The sequence below is a fragment of the Anguilla anguilla genome, chromosome 2 (genome assembly GCF_013347855.1).
Source record: "Anguilla anguilla isolate fAngAng1 chromosome 2, fAngAng1.pri, whole genome shotgun sequence".
Lineage (NCBI taxonomy): Eukaryota > Metazoa > Chordata > Actinopteri > Anguilliformes > Anguillidae > Anguilla > Anguilla anguilla.
In genome coordinates, this window is record NC_049202.1 from 53,367,646 (window position 1) to 53,393,280 (window position 25,635).

The 25,635-nt window shown below is 41.9% G+C and overlaps 2 protein-coding genes across 4 annotated transcripts in view; both read left to right on the plus strand.

The window, feature by feature from the left end:
* si:ch211-176g6.2 (ras-associating and dilute domain-containing protein) overlaps positions 1-20,838 on the plus strand; it is a 33,330-nt gene extending 12,492 nt beyond the window's left edge. The window contains exons 6-16 of the mRNA XM_035405580.1: positions 106-143; positions 1,391-1,566; positions 1,848-1,957; positions 8,344-8,563; positions 9,174-9,346; positions 14,083-14,227; positions 15,590-15,759; positions 16,056-16,500; positions 17,761-17,888; positions 19,112-19,251; positions 19,412-20,838. Coding sequence (XP_035261471.1) covers positions 106-143; positions 1,391-1,566; positions 1,848-1,957; positions 8,344-8,563; positions 9,174-9,346; positions 14,083-14,227; positions 15,590-15,759; positions 16,056-16,500; positions 17,761-17,888; positions 19,112-19,251; positions 19,412-19,499 — 1,833 coding nt within the window. The 3' untranslated portion in view covers positions 19,500-20,838. The remainder of the gene's footprint in view (positions 1-105; positions 144-1,390; positions 1,567-1,847; positions 1,958-8,343; positions 8,564-9,173; positions 9,347-14,082; positions 14,228-15,589; positions 15,760-16,055; positions 16,501-17,760; positions 17,889-19,111; positions 19,252-19,411) is intronic.
* Positions 20,839-24,060: 3,222 nt separating this feature from the next.
* wu:fj29h11 (protein NO VEIN) overlaps positions 24,061-25,635 on the plus strand; it is a 45,299-nt gene continuing 43,724 nt past the window's right edge. The window contains exons 1-3 of one of the 3 annotated variants that reach the window (XM_035403393.1): positions 24,061-24,168; positions 25,104-25,196; positions 25,533-25,619. The gene's annotated coding sequence lies outside the window, so the exon portion shown is untranslated. The other 2 variants (XM_035403392.1, XM_035403395.1) reach the window with 2 other exon arrangements.

The following is a 25,635-nucleotide window of genomic DNA, read 5'->3' on the forward strand; positions in this document are numbered from 1 at the left end:
TGTGTGTGGTCTATCATAAATTTTCTGATGAGCATAATATAAACACGTTTTTTTCCTCTTTTAGAATTTTTATGTTTAAAAGTTTGTTCCTTTGCCATTACACAGGAAAAGACCAAGGAACTCGCTGCAATCCAACCGGAAATGTGAGAGCATTTACTTCCTGCATGTTTTATGTTTCTCAGAACTGTATAAAGAGAGGATGCTGATTAACCCACAGAATTACCTTAAAAGTACATTTCGGATCATCATTCAGAATTCACATTAATAGGTAGTGGCTGAAAACATGGAAACACCAATATGAAGTCAATAAACTTAAATGCTCTGAGATGCTGTTCCAGAATGGCCTATAAAAATGTGATTTGGTTCGGATCTGTTGACTGAGAAGACCATGGTATATGGATCATATCATTGCCATGCTCATCAAACCACTGGGTGACTGCACATGCTGTATGGATAGAGGAATTAAGATCCTAGGAGACACCTGCCCCTGCAGGAAGGAAATGCTGCAGTATGGGATGAAAATGATCAGTCAGGCAAATTAAGTAGTGATTACCATTAACCTTCTATGGGGATGAGTTCACCTAAGCCATGCCAGGAAAATGCACCCCGCATAATTATGGAACAAACTGCTTGAACAAAGAACTGTAAGCTTCTATAGGTGTGTATTACAAGTGCAGTTTTCCATTTGCCATGGTAATGGATGATTCATCTGATATCCCATTTCTCCACTGCTCAGTAGTCTATTGCCTCTGCTCTTTGTGTCGCTGTACTCTCAAAAGTGCACTGCCAGGCGTAATGAATGGTTTGTGCTCTGCAATCCGACTACAATATCCTGTTCTGTAAAGAGCTCAATGGACTGCTCTTGCTGAAACTGCTTGCTCACACCCTAGATTGAAATTTGTAGTCAATTGATGTGGAGCTGCATGCCTCATGCACAAACATAATGGATTACGTGCCTAAATCTTTAGTGTTTACCTTTGTTGATGATGTCTTTCCTTGCCAACAGCACCTCAGACACTGTTTCTCATGTGAAATTAGCAACTTAAGCTGTCTTCATCACTGAAGGTCCTGCCAAATATGTCCCAGCAGTCACGCCTCTTTCAAAGTGAGGCCTTATTTTTCTGGCCACAATTATGGGCAACCAGGCCTGTCCAGAATTTTTGTACACAACCATGAGCATTCTGGGATATTTATTGCTTCATTTTTATTTATTATTGTGCCACTCATTTAGGCTACTTAAGTGTTTCCACATTTTTGGCCACTGCCTGTATTATGAAATTCCCTAGCAATATAAGGATGTTGCACATCTCAGTGAGCTTTAGTGTTGAGGGATGAATAGAGCAGTAGGTTTCTAAGGTTCACTGTGCAGGCGGATCCCTGTGTGCTGCAGGAGGTCCTGTGGAGGGCAGCAGGACCCAGAGGAGCTGCAGCTGCTGAGCATAGAGGAGCTTGTCCCAGGCCTGCAGCCGCTGCTGCTGTGGATGGCCAATGCCATCGAGTTGCTTCATTTCATCCAGCAGGAGGTGCCCCAGCTACTGCGCTGGAGTCCTGAGGAAGAGGAGGAGGGTATGCCTTCATAAACACTCCTGAATATGAGGCTGTTCTGCAGGCAGTGACCATTACCCTGCTTCGCTTTAATTGTTGCTTTTTTGTAAATAGTGGATTCAAGTGCTTGTTTATTGCTGTCTAGAAGGAAAGGAAGTCATTGATTACCTTTAATTAATGCTAGGTTTAAAATATGTATATTGTATGAACTATTTATAGTATTACATATAGAACAGTGTTCACATGGACTTATAGATTTGGATCGATTTGGTTTATAGCAGATGTATGAACTTTGATTTTAGGTCTGGATTCACATTTGTCCTCCACGCAGTCTGCCAGCGAGGAGGCAATGACAGTCTTGGAGGAGGTGATAATGTTCACCTTCCAGCAGTCTGTTTACTACCTCACCAAAGTAAGTGTTCCACTCGTTGCCCTCTGCTGTTCCCACAAGAAAAGAAACCCTTATCTACAAGCAACATGCTGCGTCAAAAACAGGATGTGAGGATTTATAAATGCAGTATTGTATAGTGCACAAGACAAATTCAAACGGCTGAACCTGGCCCTAGTAAACTGCTTGGGAACGTACACATTTTGTGCGATATGCTTTGCATGGAGGTGATAGCATGTCCTTTCCTTGAAAAGAAGGCACAGCAAACCAACAATGCCCTGGCTCCATATGAAGGCCACATACCTCACAAATGGAAACGATGTGGGGGCATAGCTAGATGGGAATGTAGAGGAACGAACAGCATGGATCACAGTGTGTAATGTGTGTCATGCGATAGGAAAGCAGCTGTGATGTATGGGTAACAGGGCCTGGTATGTCCTCAGTGGGGAAAAACATGGTTCGGCTGCCGTCCCTGAGTCTCTGGGATGTGAAGTAGGTCAGGGCTGTCAGCATGGTAGGCAGGGTGCGTGTTTGATCATGAGTGTGTGTGTGTGTGTGTGTATGTGCGTGTTTGTGTGTGTGTGCGCGTGTGCTCTGGAGAGGAGGAAAGGAGGGATTTTTCTCTCGTGGGAGAGGAAGGCAGTTTCAGGCTCAACAGGACCTGCTGTATGTCAAAATAATGACCCTCTGATAGATTGTAGAGTGTTCCGGGCAAAGGTCACTGGTCCAGTTTTTCTGTCATTTTTGTCAAAAGTATAAATATTATGTTTTTTGCTTGTTTGTTCATATGGTGGATTGCAGAAATTGCGAATCTTTCCTGATAGACGATAACAATGCTTGGACAGTAGTTCTGTTCGTAGGGAGACAAATGTGAAGGCAGACATGAAAATACCTGCTGCTGTAGCCATTGGAAACAGGGCATGTGCAAGCTTGCTCAGGGTCTGGTGGTTTAGTTAAGATACTTCGAAGTAAAATCAACAATCAGAGGCTTTGCCCCTTCGAACAAAGAACTGGAGGAAAACACTCGCCAAGTGGCTGCCAAGTAACCTCTGAATAACGGTGCATTGTTGCTGCCACACCGCAGCCCTGTACTGCACAGAGACCAGACAACAGGGGCATTGTGGAGCCCTGCCCACATGCTGGCTCTGCCTGACACTCGTTGGCTGTGCTGCCGTTGAAGCAAAGCAGCTGTGCGCCTCCAGGATTCTCTGGTCTGTTAATCAATGCTGTCCTTATTCACTCAGTGATTGGGGTTTCTTGTTGGTAGTAAAAGAAAATGTACTTATGAATACATTATAGTCGTTGTAATGCTTGGAGTATTCCTCTCGGGTTTTATTTGCCTGATGCATTTTATGATGGTGTGGATTTACTAAATGGGCATCATTTATCAAATGTTTGTCCAAAAATTTGGCTGTAATCTTTTTTTGTATACTTTTATGTATTCACACCACTGATATTTTTCTGAATGATATGAACCTGATCTGAACTAGTTGTATTTACCTGAAGATCTAATATATTAATTAACAATGAAAAATTAATTAATGTTAATTAATGTGGTATTGAGAACCTGCTGTGACCAGTGGGGTACTTTTTCATTAAACAGTCTTTGGAAATGGTCAGTGATATGATGGCCCTTGGGACATTATCTGCCAAATCACTGTGAAACAGATTCTTTATAGAATCATAGTTATGGGAATGACAGTAGCTGACAAACACCTTTTTTGTCCTTTTACAAAGTCTGTTGACCTGCGCTTCTCAAGGCCCTGAGGTTACGTGTTACCACTGCATGGGAAAGAGTACAAAGCAATTGTCATTGTGCTTAGTGGAAAGGAAGCTCTGCGCAACATTCGTTATGCGTTGAGCCAATCAGGAAGCAGCTGTGGTCCAAAGAGGAGCAGGGAGCAGCCGGGGAAAAGTGGGCTCACTGTCTGTTTCCTCTGCAGGAAGAGAACAGGGAAGTGGGCCAGTGTTGTCATGGTTTTTGAGAGGACCATCCACTCCAGAGGGAGGGGTAGACAGTGCCAGAGGTCAACAGCTAAAGCCCAGGGTCATGTGGATAACATGGAAAGGAGCAGTTACTGACGTTCACGTATTAGCACACCTTTCGAGCTTGTTATCAGTGACAGTGTTGGTATTATGGTTCTGATGTTGGGGAACTAATGGGGAACATGTGCCACTTGCGTATTACAACTAGAATTTCAATAATCTTGAATTCCATGAGCTGTATAGTAACATCAGCCATTGCCTTTTCCATTTCTGCTTTGATATGGAGGAGCCCATGTTTTGAGTAATCCCCTGTTTTACCAGAGGGTTGAGACTGGGTTTGTGCAAGGCTGAGAAATGTCCCCTGGGTGTGTTCCTCCTGATCTGTGAGTTGTAATGATGAGATGATGGTGGCCTCAGGACTGTGAAGTCTCAGTATGTGGTGTGATGCTACTGAATTCATCTACAGCTGCTTGGGGATTTACTGCCCACAATCAGTGAGGCTACAAATAAAGCTATTATTAAGCTTTTATTAAGGAAAATATTTCCTGGACGTCTCTGAAGTCTTATCATACTGTATGATTTTTTGAATGTATGAGTGTGGCTCTTTCTGCTTGCATTTAAAGGCTTTGATTTATGAATAGGATACTGATGAGAGGAAATATTTTATGCCGCAACACTCATGAATATATTGTTTACACTTCTTGTTTTTTGATGAATTTATCATTCAGACATAACAAAACATAAAGTATATTTTTTTTTAGTTTGTGTTTGTGTGCTTGACTGTAGTAAAAAAAATACCAGGAGGCAAAATGTGCTTTATTAAGATACAATTTACAGGCATTATATTTAATGGAAAACATATGTGCTTTGTACCACAGTTTGTTGCTATATCTTTCCAGCTTATTTCAAGGTATGTTTTAGATTATATGTAAGCGATTGGTTCCACTTCTTTTTTGCATAAGATAACTGTACAGATATAACAGAGCTTTATGTCTGTGGTTTCTAATTGTTGGAAAGAATTTCATATTTAATTCTTAGTTTCGGTTATGATTTATATTCTGGCTGCCCTTCGAGGAGTATTGTTTCAGCAGTGATTTATTTGCTATGGTCCCTCCAGTCATTCAGACAGCAACTTTAGTTTTCACATTATATGACTTATAACGGAAGACTTACTGAAGACATAAAGGAAATTAGATCATTGTTAATATTATACATTCATACATGTTTGGTTTTATATTATGTCTTGGTATGTCACACTTTTTACTGTTGATTTAAAAGGTCAGCTGACATAGGAATGCATGGTGCCTGCTATTATATGGTAAGACCTCCTAATCTTCAAAGCTTTCTCCCTGCCACATCCCCCGCTGTATTTGCCATAGGCTTTGCCTGTGGGTGCTGCTGGTCGCCTCATTGGCTTCGGCAAATACGGAGAATGGGTTACCTTAAAGGGTAAAAGGACCTAAGAGCTGGACCACTCATACACAGGCCAGGCTACTCATTGTGCTTACTCAGTGTGAAAGTGAAAGCTAAAGCATAGCATAGGTTTGTCTGCCTGACCACCATGCCTCCTGGAGGGCTGTCTCCAGCCGAGCTTCCTCTGCTATGAGGTCAAGAATTGACATGTTCTGAGAAGGTGCCCGGTGCTGTTTATTGGTGTGAGCATCAGCGCCAAACAGAAGGCCATGCAGGTGGTCAAATCTCTTTACTTCCCAACAGTGTTTTGACATTTGTTCTTTTCACAATTTAAACTATATGAGCTAAAACCTTGCTCATTCCCCCATCACAAAAAAATGTGGCAATACTTCTGTACAACTATGTTTTTTAACACTTAAAAATGTTACATGTTAACTTCCAGTCAGCAGTGGATCCAGTGAGCCCATCTGTTTGGTGGTAGCTTACCTCAGAGTGGGGGTGGGGCAGGGGGTAAACTGCTCCCCCCCCCCCCCCCCCCCCCCCGTCATCTAATGAGACCACCCTCTCAGTAATGTGACTGTAAAGTTCACCACAGCAGTTCCCACACTGTTAATCCCCTGCCAGGCTGGTTCTGCTGAGCTGACAATGGGACAGAGCACAGAGCTGCCAGCACCCCAAATCCACACTCGCTGGGGCTGGCAGAAGGAAAGGCCATGTTTTGGGCACTTGAGTGCCCATTGCACAATTTAATATTCCTCCTGGGCTCTGTTTCTAAACAGACAGTTTGGGCAGGGACTCTACTGCTGTTTGTCTTTTTTAAGGGCTTGGCTTTTGCAAAGCAGAGACCATTTTGTTTACAACTTTGAGTAGTGGCTTGGGTGTTTATTTTCAGTTTCTATAAATGCTGTGGCAAAAATAGGACGTTTCTGTCTTAGCGGTAGACCAGTCTTATATAAGAAAGTAGAGTCACAAGCTTGGGTTCTGAGCAAGGAAAGCAGTGTCTTAGAGTGACTGGGCTGTGTGAATGTTACATGAGGGACATTTTCATCTCTCTCTGAGCCCAAACACACTTACAACGACTTCAACACTAGCTTGACCCTCCCACTCTTTCTGTCATGCTGAAGTAAGCCTTTAAACCCTGAATTAGGAGTGCACTCTTCTCTCTAGTGAAGTTCTCACCTCCCTCTCAGAGATTTAATTCACCATCCTGCTTAAATCTGTCCTTAATTTCAAAGACCATTAACTGAGAGAGGGTAGAAAGAGGGAGCAAGTGTCTTAGGTTATGTCTGTCATCTCTTTTCCTTTCACTCTTGCGGTTCCATGTTTTTCCAGTACTCTGGGACTCATAGTGCTTCACAGTGTGCCTGTGCAAGCGAGTGTTCTCTGTCAGAATTGGCTGTGATTTGTAGAGAAAATTTATATCAAAGGTAAACAGAGCCATGAATAAGGTTAACTTGCTCAGTAAACCTAAAATAACAAAGATTAAAACTCAAATGTTTACCCGGAGCACATTTCTCACACTTACATCTGGTAGAGGAGGAAGCAGCTGCTGGTATTGCTCAGAGAACAAAAGCATGTTTTGGTAGTTTGAGTTCCTGTAAAAGATGTACTGACTCCCAGTACAGGCTCCAGGCTCTTGATAAATGCTGTGAGGTGATGTGGCAAATTTCCTTTCACCATTTGTACATAGCTGTCAGGCTGTTACATAGAGGCAGAGGGTTCAGCACTTTTTCTTGTCAGCACTATAAAAGTTTATAGTACACGTGGATTACACTGGACCCAATCTTTACAAGCTGAGAAAATAGGCTACCATTCATTACTGTTTACTTTTCAGATTATCTGGTGTGAATGTGATGAGGTGTTTTTAGCTCATTTTATTTTTTTGCGATTAGTTTATTAGACAAGCAAATTAAATCACAACGAAACTGCAACACAAAGATTACGCTGAACAAACAGCAGTTTGTAAAATGCTGCCCACACAAGGAAGGCTGGGTATCATAGGAATTTTGTGCATGGGAGTTTTTGTTGGCAGGAGTTTGAGTTTTGGCTGAGAAAGGTGCAGCTGTCTGTGTACAATTAGCAGAGCTGGGACAAAGCTGGTGTTGTCAGGCTCTGCCAACATAAAGAGCCCTTGAGCAGCAGAGAAGCAGGGCTTGACTGAAGCACCATCCAAACCAGGACAACCCTATGCTGGATCTGCTGTGTCTTCAGGAATTTCACACTGGCCTTTCTCAGCAGGCCTTGTCTCTGCGGTCAGATGCCGCGGTGTCTTGTTGATGGAATCTGATTTCACTTTGCATTTCTGCACTGGAAGGTTGTCATTTGTTGGACAGTGAATTAGTTGGTTGCTGTTTCATGTACATTGCCTTTCACTTGAATACCTTCTGATATCCCAGTAGGTTTTTCAAACCAAACAGTTTTCTGTGTCCTGACAGAAAGCTGGCTCTGAAAGAGGGGTGTGTTGCTGGAATTAATGGAGAGGGTGAGAGGGGAGGGCTGATGAGATGGCTGGAGTAGGTGGGAGACGTGTTAGTTTCCTCAGGAATCTCCGGGCAGGTTCATCCTCAGGGAACATGGAGTGCTATGAGTAGTGTAATCTTATCTCTGGCCCGTGACTCCACGTGATGCATTGACCTTCTGCCATGTGGGGACAGTGTCCAGGCCCCAGTGAGGAGACTCCGTCTTCTTTATCAGAGGAAGCCAGATTTAGCTTTATTTTTCTTAACCCGTTACTCACCAAGTGCTTTACTCACAAATGAACCAGCAAGCAAACTGAATGTTATCAGTAAAAGCAGCACCACACAAGTGCAACTTTGCATTTCCTGCTAACATAATGCAGAATTACCGCAGGTACTAGCAACAGTCAACAGTTCTTACTGTTAAGTATAAGTTAATATGATGAACTAGTGATGTTACTGATTGTAAATGGTGGCATTGTATGTATTCAGGGTGTGTGAACAATGGTAAACGAATATAAAATGTTCTTACTCCTACCCTTCATGGCCCTGCAGACCCTGTACATGGCGCTGCCAGGCCTGTTGGACAGTAATCCCTTCTCAGAGAATGGTCAACTTCTGGTCCCAGAGGGTGTCAGGAGCATCCTAGACATCCTGAAGGAGACGCTGCGGCTGCTCACCTCCTTCCAGGTGCACACAGAGATCGCCTCCCAGCTCTTCGCCTATCTTTTCTTCTTCACCAACGCCTCGCTCTTCAACGCCCTCATGGAGAGAGGTGAGCACCCAGGGACTCTTCATGGTCAAAATGCCTCATGCCAGGCCTGTTTCACTTAATGCAGTAACACTGAGGAATTTTGTAGCCTATGCCTTGGTCTTGTGTAAAACACTAGAAATTAGTGGTATATATTTTATTTCAGCATAAATGATGTAGAATGTATGAGAGTGAAAAACTGCGATGGAGAAAAATATCCAGGACTATATGCGTATTACTGAATGGAAACAGGAATTTTTATATATTTGGAAATTGAGGGGGTTTTCCCCTGAATAGATTTCAAATTTGAGCATTTAAGAATGTGTTTATTGAGGCCCTCTGCTATCATGTCATTGTGGGTGATCCATTATTTGAGTGAGTTGTGTTTGTACATGAGCAAATTGAAGATCCAAGAGCTTAGCCAGCTGTATGCTTTTTATGTATGTTGCTTCCTGCAGGTATGTAGTTGAGTTAATAAGCAGCAATGGACTGGCTGTATGGATTATTTACTGTTGTGATGTCTTAAAATATTGATTGATTTATTGAATATTGAACATTGATGCTTTAAATATTGTCTGTTGCCTCGTGTTGCATTTTTTGTAAAGTGACTTTGATAGCGCTGTTACATGTGAAGGTTCTGGAGGAGGCTTTTACCAGTGGTCCCGAGGGGTTCAGATCCGGGCCAATCTGGACCTTCTCATGGACTGGACACAGAGTGTGGAACTGGGCGATCTGGCGTCAGACTTCTTCCAAAAGCTCTCCTCAGCTGCCAACCTGCTAGCCACACCCAAGGAAAACCTACTGCAGGTAAGTTCTCTTTGGTAGTCCGCACAACCTCCCCGTGACCACATTTATTTGGCATGCCATTTCTCGATGTCGGACTGTCCACATCACCCTTAATTGCTGCATTACATCCCAGGAGGTAGCACTGTTTCATGTGTCCTTTGTCTGATGAGCTTTGTAAAAGCAATGTGTGTGTTAACCCACTGGGTATGTTTTATAAATTTCAACATTGAGAGTGTCTGCGAGCACACTTTCAAGTTTGCTATTACTCCCCACACCAAAAGCATAGGGTTATAAGGGGAGTAAAATATATTTTGAAAGTTGGGGTGCACTGATCGTGAATTTTTATAGCCGATTCTGGTTTTCCGATTTTTTAAAAGCCAAATCCGCCAATTCCGATAGCCGATTTTGAAAGTGTTATGGAGTGGAAACTGGCAGGTTCTAATCCCCAGGCAATCGCTCGGGGCACCCCTGTTTGAAAGTGTACATTCTCATGCTATAACATCTGTGTTTGGCAACCCTCTGGCATGTGGTAAACCAGAACACTTGCACTGAGCAGAACATGTGTCTGTTTTCACAGCTTATCTACGCATTATAAAATTCACAGGCGAGTGGTTGGCAAGGATTAAACTGAAGAGCCCTAATCATATAACAGAAAAACGTACAGACACACAGTGAATAGCTGAAATGATGTTAAATTAGCCACCACAAATTGAGAAATTGTCATGATGGCTCTTGGATATTCAGAGTAAAGGGAAAGCTGCCATCTTGGTCACTGCAGCTTAAAAACTCCACTTTAAAATATCCGAGATTCATTCATTGATTTTAAATTATTCATCAAAAATGTCGTCTGTTTCTTGCAGTGTATTGTAAGGAAACTCTGAGAAAGCGGTCATCCAAACAAAACACATCTTGATATGATGTTAAAGTGAGAGGACTGGCATGTCAGTTGGGCATGTATTTTTCCCATTTGAAAAATGGAAAAGCTACCAATGGAAGGCTTATATTCAAGTGCAACCTTGAAATATTGGTGGTCTTTAACAATTTGGGAAATTCTGAGTAAACTTCAGACGACAAACTAGTGCAGGTTAGTTCATCCTTACCTGCACACATCATTCCCTCTCATCTGATAAAAAGGGGGAGCTTCAGGAAGTGCAGAGTGAAATGTCTGTGTAATTGCGATGTGTTAAATTTGTGAGGTAGTTGGGGCAATAGAGAAAGGAAACCATAAAGATTACTGGTCGCAAAAACAAACAAAGGTCAGAAAGTACGACACAAAGCAGTTTGCTCTTTTAAAATTTATGAGCCTTGAAATGTTCTTTGAGTGCTTTTTTTGGGAAGGAGGCTGATGTCATGTCCATTGTAGTGGAAATAAAATCTGCTGTTCGCCTTCTGGAAGGGCTCTGACTCCAGCGCTGCTCACCTATTAACTTATAGTAGTTGACATACAGCCTAGTTTACAACCTTGTCTGTCTTGCTCTGTGAATAAAGGAAAGTTCTTTGGAGAGGTGTGACCTCAGTGATGACAATGCATGATGTCATCCAGAAATCATTCAGGAGACTCTGTATGTGCTCTGTAAGATTGACGTTTTTTGGAGTTCTCACTGAATTGGGTTGGAGTTTTCACTCATTGTCCTCTGGAATGGGTGTAAAAAGCACAATGGGTGAATTTAAGTGGACACAAAGTTATTTCAGTGCTGAATAAAAGGAGTTCCCTTCATTGAGGTAGTACAGTGCTACTCACGTAGTGATTCATCGTCCCACATTGCACTAGGACTACATGACTCAATTAAATGGATCCTCACAGATATTGCTTGAATGCCATGTTTGTTGTTTTTAAAAAGAAATAGCAAATGATTTATTCTATCAGTCATTTGTGACATTTTGGGAAGTCTTAATAACCTAGTTCTTATTTGTTTTTAAAAAAATGTTTAACATTTTTAAGTGTATTCATATAGTCCCTCTGAATACACACATTGACTGTGAGGCCACTACAGTTTTTAGTACAGGGACTCTCACTTTGTTTTGTTACAGTCTGCACATACCACCTCCTACCCTCAGGGCTTTAATGGCTGTGAGAATTTTGTTCGTCCACAGAAAGAACTTTCAGACTGTTAATGACACATACTGCATAAAATTGATGCTCGGAGGTTGGATTTGCATGTTATTGCTTTGCATTTGGTTACATTTTGTGGTTTGTAGAACAGAATCTTTTCTGCGACACACCCACGGTCCCACCCTTTATATTTCTAATTTTCCGTCTGTCTCTCTATCACATTCTCCCATAGTTCTCTATGTGGGATGAAAATTGTGACTGATGTGGTCATGTTATTGTGTCATTTATCCAGTTGGAGAATCACATGCAACATACCACCACCCAATTAAGTAATTGTAACAAGTCTTTTTGTTTATTTTGACCCATTTTGATAAATCCTTCACAGACAGACTGTCTAAACTTAAATATTTCTCAACAGAAATAGCCTCAGGATGAGTGTGTACTGGAAAGCCATAATTTCTATCTGTGGTTCATCCTAGAAAGGAAACTTTGACCGCAAAATATGTTTGTTGTCAGTCATGGTTCTAATCATCAGAACTGGGGTAAGGAGACTTTTGCATGTGCTAAAAGTAAACTGAGTAAGGTTTCCCTACTTTTTGATCAATTTTTATTTTCATGTGAAAAACAGTGAAATAGATACATGTCTTACAACATAATTTAGAGATAATTCAGAAGGCACTATAATGTTTGCATCTTGCAGCAGCTCATAGGTTTCAGATTTACAGAATACATCTCAGAATAATTCAACAGGAATTTCCCTTGTTACCTACTATAATACCTGCACATCTAATGTGTCATGGGAATCACTGTAGCCTCATTTTTGAATGACGGGCTATGGGTCCTGAGCACAGAATAGTGCTGGCTGGGCACTCCATGACAGAATGAAACTTCACACACAGGACACAACCCTCAAATATGCCATGTGGCTTGAGATTCAGGAATACACTTGGAATTTGTCCTCAGCTTTTTCTTGTTTTTCTTTGCTTGGGGGAACTCATTGAGACTGACAGTGTTCCTGGAATAGACATTTAGAGAAGGTCTGGGATAATTTGCCCTTGCTTTCTGCATCCCTGCTGACCCTCTAATCCAGTGCATGTCCTCTCACTGCCTTCCCTATGTCACTAAGCAGTTGGAAGAACACAGAAAGACACTGTGGCAGTGATCATAACCCATGAATGCATATATAGCTGGAACAGCCTGTGCTTCTTTTAATTAATTAATAAACAAATAAGTGGTGTACAAAAAACACTAGATAGGAATTTACAGGTATGTTTGTACCGCCTGTTTTTTTCACCAATGTGTCACTTGAACTAAGGGTTGAGAATCACAGCTGCCTGGGTCCCGGGCTCAGTCTGTTGAGTCTGCTGCATTCTGCTGTGCAAGCGTCTCTGTGGTGGGCATCCTGGCCTGTTAGAGCTGTAACCAGGCCGGAAGCTTGGCTGATGTATTCACTCAGTTCTCTGCATGGTGACTAATGCATCCCTCAAGAAGCAAATTAAATGAGATGAGCAAAAGGGTCAAAGTCTGGCTTCTGCAGCCACAGCAGTGAAAAATAGGAGATTGATTCAGTAACATGTAACATGAGATTTGACAGATCAAATATAGCACAAGTGAAATGATGTTAGTCAAAATGATGCTATAGAGGAAAAGCACTCTTTACTTTATATGGTTGGCTGTGACCTGCACATGTATTTTGGCCTGGAACTTTGAAATGGTAATATACTTAGAGTGGACTAAATAGATCAGGATATTTCATGTTTAATGGCACAATGTATGTACAAGTACTGAACATGTTTTAAAAAATGTTCATAGTCAAGGATTTGTGAGAGACTTGGAATTGGAATACAAACTGGTATGCCAAATGGGATGTTTGTCTTAAAGAGAACAGACCATCTATCAGATGCATTAGTGCAGTCTCTGCCATATGAGAACTGATTTAGTTACAGTCAAGATGGCTAAATTAGGAGTCTTGAGGAGTTTGCCAGTGTAAGGGTGGGGCAGGGGTAGGCAGTACTGACAGGGTTGTGGTTGATGGATGAGAATATGGGGGAGGGGGTGGATAAGGGGTCAGGGGTCAAGTGAACAATCTCATTGGTTGTTAGTGACAAAGTCAAAGATTATGTGGCCTAAAAGGGAATATTCATGCAAGCACCAGTTTTTTTCTGCATTGCTCGGAAGTGATCAGTCTCCAATGTGTTGTGGTGGTGACACACACCCCTTTGCTCAGTGTATTTAGCATGACTGGATGATACCTTACAGGAAACAGTCTGAACAGTCCTGAGGTTGCAGTTTAATCAGCCCCATAGCAATCAGTCCCTGTGTGATCTTTGGTGATGATACAGTCATCACCTTTGCTCAGTACACACTGGAGAAACCAGTATACCACAGGGCTCCTTTTTCATTCTTAAAATACCAAGAGTATGTTTGATCTTGTGTGTGAAAATGCAAAAGGTTATTAACTTTGACAGTTAAGCCAGTTGGCACCATTCCCACTCCGCACCACTCCTCAGCCTTAACATGCAATGACTTGTCTGATTGAACACACAATTGTTTTGTAGTACATTACGACATTTGGAATAGAAAAAATTTCAAATTGGAAAAATACGATATCAACTGAACTGTTTCCAGCCTCCTGAGATTTATTTCTCTCCAGCTGGTTTAGTTAAGCATCCTCATTGGACAATGCGTTTGTGTGTCCCTGCAGGCCTCCTGGCGCTCTCTGAGGGATGAGTTTGTGCATCTGAACCCCGCTCAGCTGCACCACATGCTGCGCGAATACAACCCAGGAAGGGCCTGTCCTGCCAGCTGGAGCCCCACACCAGAGGAGGCCAGTGCGGCCTTGAGCACTTGTGAGTGTTGGAGTGTTCAGTTCTTTGGTCTGTCGCTTTCTCAGGCCCACTGACCACATTTACATGCATATCATTAGACTGATCTAGCCCCGGATAGGCTACTCAACTATTCCAGTTACGGCACAACCCATGTCAAAACCTGGTTATGTCCTTATTCCAAATGTGTGGAATCGGAATAACATAGGTTGCATATGCCATCAATAATCCATTCATCCATCCATTATCTATACGCGCTTATCCTTGGCCGTGGGGGGTGGTGCAGCCTATCCCAGCATTCATTGGGCGAGAGGCAGGAATACACCCTGGGCAGACTGCCAGTCTATCGCAGGGAACACATACTGTACCATTCACTCACACACTCATTTGTGAGGTGTTTTGGGTGTTGAATTCAACCAGTGAATGTCCTCATTTTAAGACAAAACAATACCAATGGTTCACACCCACTGAATTGTAATTGCTTTATGCTTGTGGAATGATTACTATTCTGCTGAAAATTCTAGCTTAAACCAGTCTAAACTGGTAACGCTGGCTTAAGCTGCATTTTCAACACTTGTAGCTGGATTTAGCTGGCTGATCAGGTGTTCACCAGCTGACCAGCCTAAAGTTGCTCGGCCCATCACTTTGGCCACCAATTTACTCAACCAGCTTAACCAGCCACAGACAAGCTTAGAATCCCAGCTTGTCTTAGCAGGAATTTTGACCAGGTTAGGATGCTGTTCTTTAATGCTGAATGGAGAATGTAAATTAAATATTCAGATAACCTTGTATGTGGGGAAAGATTGGTTTATTCTTTTCATTATGCATTTAAACGGCATAATCTGAATATGGCCATAATCAAAATAAGGATCGCTTTTCAGAATATGAATATGTGCACGTAAAGTGGTCTCTGACGCACACAGTCCTCCCTGCATTTAGAACCATAAAGTAGGTTACTGGTTCTGAGGCCAGTTTTGTGATTGTTTCTCTCTTGGTTGGGCAAACAGTCTAGTGGAAAACAGGGTGGAGCTTCCAATGGAAAAGTGGGCCTGGTTCCCACATAGTGGAAACAGTGGGAAATGGGCATAAGGGTGGGGTTGGAACAGGGCAAAGCTGGCTAAGGCTCTGGCATGGCCACATTGCCTCAATGAGAGGGTAAGGCTCCCAACTCTTATGTCACTTCAGCCACATCATTTTTGTTTTGTTATCACATTTGTTTCACAAATTATCAGTAGCTTGGATGTTATGGTAAGAACAGTACACAGGAATTACTCCTCTCTCACAGAATGAAGTCCTGGCAATCTTCTGTCTCTGATTTTCTGTGAGCCAAACTTCGGTTCTTCCAGAGTCTGCTTCTTGTTCTCATGACATCCTTGATTTCCACAGCTGATATCCTGGAAAGTTTCGACAACCATCCTCCCCTCATCCTGCCCAGCAAAAACTTCCATCTCGAGCTGGGGAGGCCCGTCAAGGATGCAAGTCTCTGTGCCCAGCTGGGCCGACTCCAGGAATTTCTCCTGGGTTTGGAAGAGCCGGTTGCCAGCCCTGTGATTCAGGTAATAGCCTCTCTGACCCTGAGGCTCACGTTTCTGTAATCGGGTCTTCAGTCCACTGAAATCCAGCACTGTGGGAAGTGCTTTCATGCACAGAAAATGCATCACACAGTCTTTTTATTTATTAATTGCTCTAATGCAGCATGCGTATATATGGGCTCAGAGCCACTATTATATGTTTATCCAGCTGTGTAAATAGACAATATGTTGTGTATAAGGGTACCCTATGTATGTTGCCCTGTTAAGAAAATGAATAATCGAAAGACATGCAAAGTGATGTGGTTTCTGTACTTATTCAGAATTGTCACTCCAAGGCAGAGGAGGAAACTGCGTCAGAGGTCTTTCCTCCCTTTGTTGGGCGGCGGAGTTCAGAGGCTGCCATGGAACCCAAGGTCACTGATGTGGCAATTGCCCCAGGAGAGGAAGAAGAGTCAGCGTCGCGAGGGGCGACTGCGGTCCCACCCTCTCATGTCAGAATGTCATGCGGCACCAGTGGCGGTGACCTCAGCACCTGCAAGGCGGTTCTCACCCAAAAGCTGAAGAACCTGGAGCTTCAGAGCTCCCTGGCAGGAGAGCCAGGCCTCAGCTGCCACAAACGGCTGGCCCTGGACCCTTCCTGCCTGCTGACTCCGCCCAACACACCCCAAGGCCAGGAGCAGGCTGAGCTGGAAGTTGACGCACAGGAGGGCGCTGTCCGGCACGCCTTGACTGTCAGCCAGAACTCTGCGGGACGTGAGGGGAAAGGTAACAGGAGAGCTCTTACTGTAATTACAATGTTTACATGGCTTCTTTTATGGACTGGAGTTGAGCAAAACGTGAGCACACATTGTTAAGTACAGGCTTATGTACTGCCTCTGTCCCTCTTATTTTTGGAGATATTCACCGAATTGTCTAGAACCAGTTAGAAATTAGTCAACTGTGGGAATAACAGGCTGAACTTGGCCATTTTGTTTTGTCTGTTTTTTTGGTTGTTCAATGTAGAGACGGACTGCTTCAAAAGACAGAGGAGGAGTCCTCTTTAACTCTCATCTTTTACTCTTTTGTTTCAAACACAAATATTTACTACAGGATGCATTTAAAGCTTTTCTTTCAGGATGTAGGCCTTTTCCAAGTTCAAAAGGACCCACTTTATGTCAGTGGATTCTGGTCTTAAGGTTGTTATATTGGATGTTTTACTTTTTGTGTGCTCTGCTTTATCTATACTGTTTGAAATTCAGAAGGATGTAAAGAAAGAAGTTCACAACCCACTTATATGGCTTTACCACAATGAGTGCTGTTCTCACACCTCTTCACCAAGCCACTCACCATGCCATAGACACTCATGTAAACAAGCCTTGTTTCACTCCGACAAACTTGCAGTGGTTAGGCTAATACATTTATTTGGCTAAAAAGCATTAAATGGATACTTTATAAATAAGACCTCAGGGTAGTTTTTTAATGTCTTCTATGCCTTAGTTTGGGCTGACCTTGTGATCCTTCCATTTACAGTTTTACAATCACCAATGAAATTTTGTAATTTACATTTGAAAGCTACTTTTCATTTGATAGATTTTTCAGATATGTTTCTTAAAAATAAGAATCAGGCATAATTACTTGATAATTCTGTATTTACTAGTATGATGACACTGTCATGTGTATTGTGTCACAAAATCCTATGACACAATTTTATGTCACTTTATTTGAAGTGTTACCTTAGCCATCCAGGGTATTGTTGTGGATACCACACCGTAAAGTTTATTTGATAATAATTTAAGGTGATGTTCATGTGTTATGGATCCCTCATAATGTGAAAAGTTTGGGAGAACTTACCGTGCTTACTTTTCAGTGTGAAAACTAATTCTGGTTTAAGAGAGCCATGCTATTATAGAAAATTTAAGAGCAATTTAACGGAAGAGCAGGTCACCAGGGATATCTTATCCTTGAAATACTCCTTAAAACTGCAATGCTTAGTGCACCGATTGTACATGTGACCAAAACTACAGATGTAATTGTTTGTACCCTAAGGTGAGAGTTTGCCACCAGAATCCATTGAGGAGAGGAATGGGAGTGAGGAAGATGAGGAGGAAGAGGTGTTTGCTGTGGAGCTGCAGAGGGGACCCCATGGACTAGGCATGGCCCTGGTGGATGGAATGGTCAGTGAATAGTGAAGTATTTGTGAAGTGGAGTATTTATTTGCATAGCTTATTTGTTTAAAAAAAAGTTTCATTGTATAGCACTTGTTATACAATGAAGTGCTATTCTGTAGAAGGATTCCATGACAAAAAATAAAAAGGCAATAAAAAGACCAACACGTGGTAGTAATAAGATATCTAAATCACAAGCATAAGCAAAGCTCTAGGTCATTACATCTGCTCAACCCTCCCAAATTCCATAACAGCATTATCTGTCAAATGCTTTGGCTCTGTGCATTAAGACTAGAACCCAACTGTTGCTCTGATGGTGCCAGGATCCACAAGAACCTTAGTTATACAGTGCAATGTAAAAACTGATTGAAATCTAACTATATTTTTGGACAAAAAGTACACAAGAAATCCTAGAAAACTGATTACTTTGACTGACCTTTCTTGACCCCTCCCCGTAGAGAATGTTCAAGTTTCCGAGAGCGGGACAGAGAGAGAATATACTGCACACTCATTCAGGATGTGTGAGGAATGCCTTAATGACGTGACCTTCCCTTTACCTTCTCGGCCCCCTACTTTTTGTAACACTCTACTAGCACTCTACTCACACTAGCTGTTCTTACTCATCTATGCACAACACAAGCTAGATTTTTGTGTGTTGGCCTCTGTTATCCTTTTTGAAGTTAGTAATAACCCACATCTATTGCAGATCCTCTGATCTCCTGATCTGTGGATGTTTATCAGAATCCCCTCTAATGGTGCCTTTTTAAGCCAGGGAGTTTAAGGTTTTTTTGGGGGGTAATTTGAGATACTGGCCACATCAGGGCTAAGAACACATTTCCCTGAAAGTAAGAACAAGTTCTCTGAAATTCTAAAATCCTCAAAGAGTGCTTTGAGAAATTATCTTTACCGTAGTTATCAGTGTGTGGGTTCACATTCATGCATTTGGTTCAGGGGGTTACAAGGCTGATAATGTACCCAATTTTTTTGTTGTATTCTATTGTATTCCTCCTTGAGGGGTATTACTCATAGTGCTTCTCCCTCCTTTACTCAATATATCAGTTATGTGACAGCACCCCCTGCAGGTGGAAAATAGAAGCAAGCTTTTCATGTCCCTTTCAGTTATGACAGTAAATGTTCACATCGCTTCCAAATTTTTGCAGTAAAGATTATGAAAGATGAACACACAAGAATGCTACGCACTGAGTTTACTTCTGTCTTTTCCTAATGACTAGAAAACGCCGCTGAAAATGAGCGGGATTTACATAAAGTCAGTGGTGCCGGACTCGCCTGCTGCCTTGTGCCAGAAGCTGAGCCTGGGGGACCGGATTTTGGCTGTGAACGGTGTTAGCCTGGTGGGGATGGACTACTACACGTGAGTTCAGTCGACCTGCTGGGGGTCTGTTTCTCTCTGGACCCATATTTTCTGATGAGACATTTATGACATATCCTGTCACTTCTTTCTTTGAAATTTGCTGAAATGTTTTCATGTGTCATTCACAGAGCCTCTCTCCCTCTCCCTCCCTCTCTCACAGTGGTAGGGAGCTCATCCAGACTTCAGGGGGCAGTCTTCGGTTGTTGGTGGCTAAATCAGAATCGACTGGCAGGAGCTCATTTACATAAATCCTGAGTGAACGGCAGCGAGTCTGAACTGCAGCTGCCTGCTCAGAACCAGCAAGTGCAGGAGGGGCGGTGCATGGCACCACATGAACTTGGCATATATGATACTTGGTGATTTGCCAAGACTGTTGCAACTCATTGAAGCACTTCTGTGCCATAAGTCCTGAAATTAGAGGACGTGCCCATATTATTTCAACAATTTTGAACCTTAAGATAAAAAAAGGACAAGGTGGACACTTTTTGTGTTGCTGCCGTTTTCTGTTCTACTCGGAGCCAGTGACCTCTGAGGTACAGTTCTAAAGGCACTCTGGCATGTTTTCTCTGATGATCAGCATTCTGCATTAGCATTTTGCAGTTTTCAAAAAAAACTTTTGATATGCCTGTGGCTGCCAAAAAGTTGTGTGCCAATTTGATTTATATGGATTATCACTGGTAATTATTATAAGACATTAGTTATGATTAAAGATTCAACCGTACATATATGCCTACTATATGACTACAGCAATGCCGCCAACACTCACCTGGAGCCGATGGTGCCTGACTCACTCTGCTTACTGTACATTCCCTACAATCGAAAGAAACTGAACCCGAAAACAATCCACGTTTGCTACAGCATCAAGAAACGACTTAAGAAATGCCCCTACATCTTCTATTTTATGCTGCTATTTCTACTTCAGATTTTGTCTGACTTTTTCAGGAGAGGAATGGGAAATAATCTGAATCGGCCTAAGAGCCTCCTCAGTGCTTTGGTCTACCAGTTGCCAAGGTCTTGCAAATTTGGTATGTCAGTCTGGACTGCACAGCCTACTTTTTAAAACATTGTTTAACATAACTACAATATGCAAGTATATACAACATGCATTATCTTTACTGTGTAAACAATATCAAATATATTGTCTATCCTTATTTAATAGGGAGGGTGCATTAGGAATTTATATCAGTGTATTGGAGCAGAATATTATGAAATTACCATTAAGGTTTGAGTAAGACCTTTACAATATTTCATACTTACACATTGACTTGGAGAGTCTTCTGTCATATAAAAACAGTGTACTAAATCCATGCTGTATATTTCCCCATTTCCACAATTCTTTCAACCTTACTGATTTAATCAAACCCAAAGCCAGGTTTTATGCATAGAAACATGGCTCTCTGTTGTTACCAGTAAAACAGTGTTATATAATCAATTTAAATGAAGGAAAATGTGATTTTTGTCACGGTTATATTTGTATGTGTATCAGAAGTACGTATGTCATAAAAGCATTTCCTTTTTGAAGTTAACAGAAGAACATGATAACCTGAATAATAATCCTCTGCAATAAAATTGATGTTTTAATATTTATTCTTTAACAAATGTGGCTTTTTCCAGCAGGTGCTTTTTTCTCTTCATGCTAACACTGGTGAAGTGCATGTATTTAGTCCCATTGATGCAGAAGGCTTGTTCTGCAGGTTGTCATTGCCATGGTAAATAAGCCCTGTCTTCAATTACATTGTGGCAATGTAATGGTTTTCCAGCAGCTATGGCTACCCAAAGCACTTTACAATTAATGCCTCTCATTCGCCATTCACACACTCTTACACAATCATAAAAGGCAGCCTGAAAGTCACCAACCAGCTCATCAGGAGCAGTTAGGGTAGGTGTCTTGCTCAACGACACTTTTCCCCCAGAGGGCTGGGGATTGAAATGGAAACTCCCTGACCACTCTACCTCCTGAGGTATTGTCATCGTCCATGATGTGTGTAAAGTGATGACCTTGCATTCAAAATAGGATATTTCAGTATACATCATACAATTTTAGTCTTTGCATGCAATTAAATACTGATTCCCAAGACTGAGGGATAATGGAAATGTATAGGGTTTTTTTTCACGCTATTATTGCAGCAACGGAGGAGCTCCAGGACTCGTGGGCTGAACCTGACTGTTCTCCCCTCTGTCACACCAGATATTCTGTCATCTCTTCTAGGACTGCTCTAGAGTAGGACATTATCAAACATGTTATTTCTGTCAAGCATAGGTGTTACCAAACACACAGAACAGTGTGATAAGGTTGATTCCTTATACTCAGTGTGAACTGGGTGTACTTTACTGTGCTTCTTATAGTTCTGTGAATCATGCATCTGAGCATTCAATTGAGCCTTCGGTAAATTACTTGGCAAATGGAGGCAATTGAGCCTAGCTGTTAATATTGTAGGATTACCTGTCACTCTGGAAATCTTAAAGCCTGCAGGGCTAGACAGCCAGACAGGGCAGTCACAGGTAATAGATGCCACACTCATCCTGCAGACACAGGAAATACCATCTACTAAGACAAGCTCAGCAACAAGCTCCCCTGGGAATGGGCTTTCCCACTGAAGATCACCCATCCAGGAACCATTGCTGTCTCTTTAAATCCAAAACGGTTGTGTAGTTGACTTACAGAGGACAGATGATGTGCAAAAGACAAATTATATAAAACAGAAAAACTGAATCTAGATAAATAAAGTTGCATTAAGTCAAATATATTTAAAGGACTGTATGTTTGTGCTGTGTTTCTGGATAGCTGGTACCACACTGGGTCCCTGTCCATCTCACTTCTCAAGATCATAATGCACATCTTGTTGCTGTTGATGATGCTATGTTATCCATCCGCATAGTCGTATGTTTCATAAGCATCTCATTTGTATATCAGGTGGTAATTCTGGTCCTGCAGGCCCAGTATATTCAGATTTTTGTTTCCACCAATTAGCCTGGCTAAATGAGCTAACTGGCTGTAACCTGTATATACCAACACTAGTTCACTTGTTGATTAGATCAGTGTTTCTCAACCCTGGTCCTGGGGATCCACTGCCCTGCATGTTTTAGATGTTTCCCTGCTCCAACACACCTGATTCAAATGAATGGGTCGTCATCAAGCTCTGCAGAAGCCTGATAATGACCCATTCATTTGAATCAGGTGTGTTAGAGCACGGAGACATCTAAAACATGCAGGGCGGAGTGTAGCACAGTGGGTAAGGAACTGGGCTTGTAGCCGAAAGGTCGCAGGTTCGATTCCCGGGTAGGACACTTCCGTTGTACCCTTGAGCAAGGTACTTAACTGAAATTGCTTCAGTATATATCCAGCTGTGTAAATGGATACACTGTAAAATGCTATGTAAAAGTTGTGTAAGTCGCTCTGGATAAGAGCGTCTGCTAAATGCCTGTAATGTAATGTAATGTAAAAGGGCAGTGGGTCTCCCAGGACCAGGGTTGAGAAACACTAGATTAGATGACAGATAAACTGTTTACTAAGGGACAGAAGAACAGTGTTTGGCTGTCATTCATGCACTTGTCAAGAAATGTCTACTGGCTTAAATATTAGGCTAACTGCGTAATTAAGGCCAGAAGTTGGCATCAAAATCAGAAAACAGATACGGCTCTTGTTGCTCAATTCTGCTGTACATCATGGATACTCAAACCTGTCCCTTGAATCTAAATCCAGCCCTGGTTTTGTTTTCTCTCAGGTAATTAACTAACCAATTACTGATTGCCCATTGTCTACCCATGAGGACCTGGATTTGAGTAACAGGTCGTAGGCCAACAAGTTGTGACACCAATAGCTACAAAAAAAAAAAAAAAAAAACTATTCCAACTATTAAGAGATATTAATTCAGTATTAGGGGGAAGCTGTTTTTCAAATTTAATAAGTTGTACTGTAGGCTACAAATTGGTCGTGCTTGATTTTTTAAATTCACAACAAATATAAATTATAAATTGCAATGATTCATCGCTAAACAGAAAGCTACTATTACTAAGATTTACGACGGACTTGCAAACCCGTTTTAAAGAGTCTGAAACAAGACCAGTTCAAAACCTAGACCGAACCGCCCGACCAATGGTGTAACTTCATCAGTCAGTCACTCGGTCACAGATGCGCGGTGTAACTTCACTCACTCAGTCACAGACATTCGCGTTCATAGGGCTGCCGCGCTGTTAGGGTCCAGCCAAAAAGTAGGCTGTAGGCTTACAATTAGCCTAGGAATTGCGTGATTGTGAGCGCGTCATTCCCGGTCATCCCTCCATTCGGTCATCTAGCAGCTATATATAACGTCTATATAATGTGAAAATGGTCGGTCAGTTGAAAACAGATTACAGTTTCAAGACAAAATCTCTTCAATAAAAGCACTTAAAATATAACCCTAGTAGCACCAGGGTCGAATTCACATCCTTTGTGTGATGTGATGGATCCATTAAGACAACGCGACCTATACCCTGCTCTTGATCGTGAAACTGATCCAACCAGGCCAAGCGGCATATTTTGCGTACTGCTACGCACGTGAGCGAAGTTTTCTCCCCAAAACTCTTTGTCGCTAGACATCCGACACCAAACGCACATGCAGCCACGCAATGCATTAGGTCGTTTATTTGTAAATCTATATATATATATATATATATATATATATAGATTTACAATGTCCCTCGAAATAAAACCTCGGGTGATAACGTAATAGGCTGAAGGTCTGCGGAATAATAATGCTGCAGGCTATTGTGAACGTATTCACATTTTCGGTCATTACGGCTAAAATATAACAAATAGCTAATGCGCATGTGCTTTGAGCCTCAAAGTAGATCCACGTATTCTATGCAGTGCAGTTACCTAGCTACGCTGGCTAATTTAGCTAGCTAGCTGACTGGATTGAAACAAGCGTTGAGATGGTTAGTAGCACACTTGCGGTCGTTTCATTGTTGATGCGAAAGGACCATGATCCAATCTAGTCGTACCTAGGAGGTGTAGGCTGTAGCTAGCCAACACAACTAGTGAGCAGTCTAGATAAACAGTGCGAAATTACTTCTAAGAATCGTGTTACACGTATATTTTATATAAAGCGACTTAGCCTAGTTACGTCTGCAGCCTTCCAATAAATCAACAGCTTAATCTCGCTAGACTAGCTAGCGACGCTGACAACAAACTAGCTGGCTACAGTGAGCCAACTGTTGTTAGCCTGCTTGCAAACCTGGGTTTACAACTTGGTAAGTTAGCTAGCTAGTCAGCAAATGCACATGATCATGCCTTGGCGTTGGCATAACCAAAGTCATCCTAGCACTAACGTCAGGAAGAACTAGCCCTGGATATCGATAGAAAATTATCAGCTGCGACGGCTGCTAACTTGCTAGCTAGACACAAACCATTTATTTTGTCGCGAATGCTTGCTACTTGGCAATGACGGTTCAGCACTCTTGGCTAGCGAACATCCTATAATGTCTTGTTTCTACAGTCTTGCTGTTTAAGGCGAGTTAATTTCGAAAAATAATCACTTATTTTGCAGTCATGTCGCTCATTCTTAGGTCAGTCTTATGCGTTTGTGCAGGTCCATTGCACAATCAATCAGATCAGATGAATTGATGTTAATGTTAGCTAACATTCCAGTTAGCCACAAAATTCGATGATCGGCGGATCATATTATACTACAGGTGACGAGTTGCTAGATAAATGCAACATTACACCGGTAGTTAGCTAGCTCGGTAACGTGGCAAAACCAAGTTAAAATAAGAGAGATCGAGACTGCAAGGGAATTAGCTAGCTACAGAATGAATCTGAAATACCAGGGTGTATAACAAGTAGCACTCGTTTTTCTTTGCTTCTTTTATAGATCCTGTACACACAGACAATTGGTGGCATGCAATCTCCCGACATTCTTCGTGAAGCCACTGATTGGCTGTGAGCGCAGGACTCTGGAATTCAGGTAATTTTGCTGAGACAATTTAGAGTCAGGTGCTAAAATTTAATTTGTTGCGAACTTTAAAAGCATAGGAAATCATTTATCCCGAACCAGCGATTTTACGTTGCTATATGTACTAGGTCTTATTATCAAGGAAAATCTCTTATTTCACATATTTTAGTTAGTGTGTGCACATTGGTTGAACATATACCACTCCGGGAAAATGTTCAATATCAGTTGATCATATGATAGTAGCTGAAGTAAACTGCGTCATATAATGGTTGCATGAAATCCATATATTAATTAGGTATCAATATGTATATTTACAGTCCCTTAATTATCTTATACATTTTTGCTTAGAAACCAGAATGGGGATCAATTCAATATTGGGCCAGCGGGCCACTCTTTGGACCAAATAAGAATTCTGACAACACTCCAAGAGATCAGGTATTGCAGGCAGATT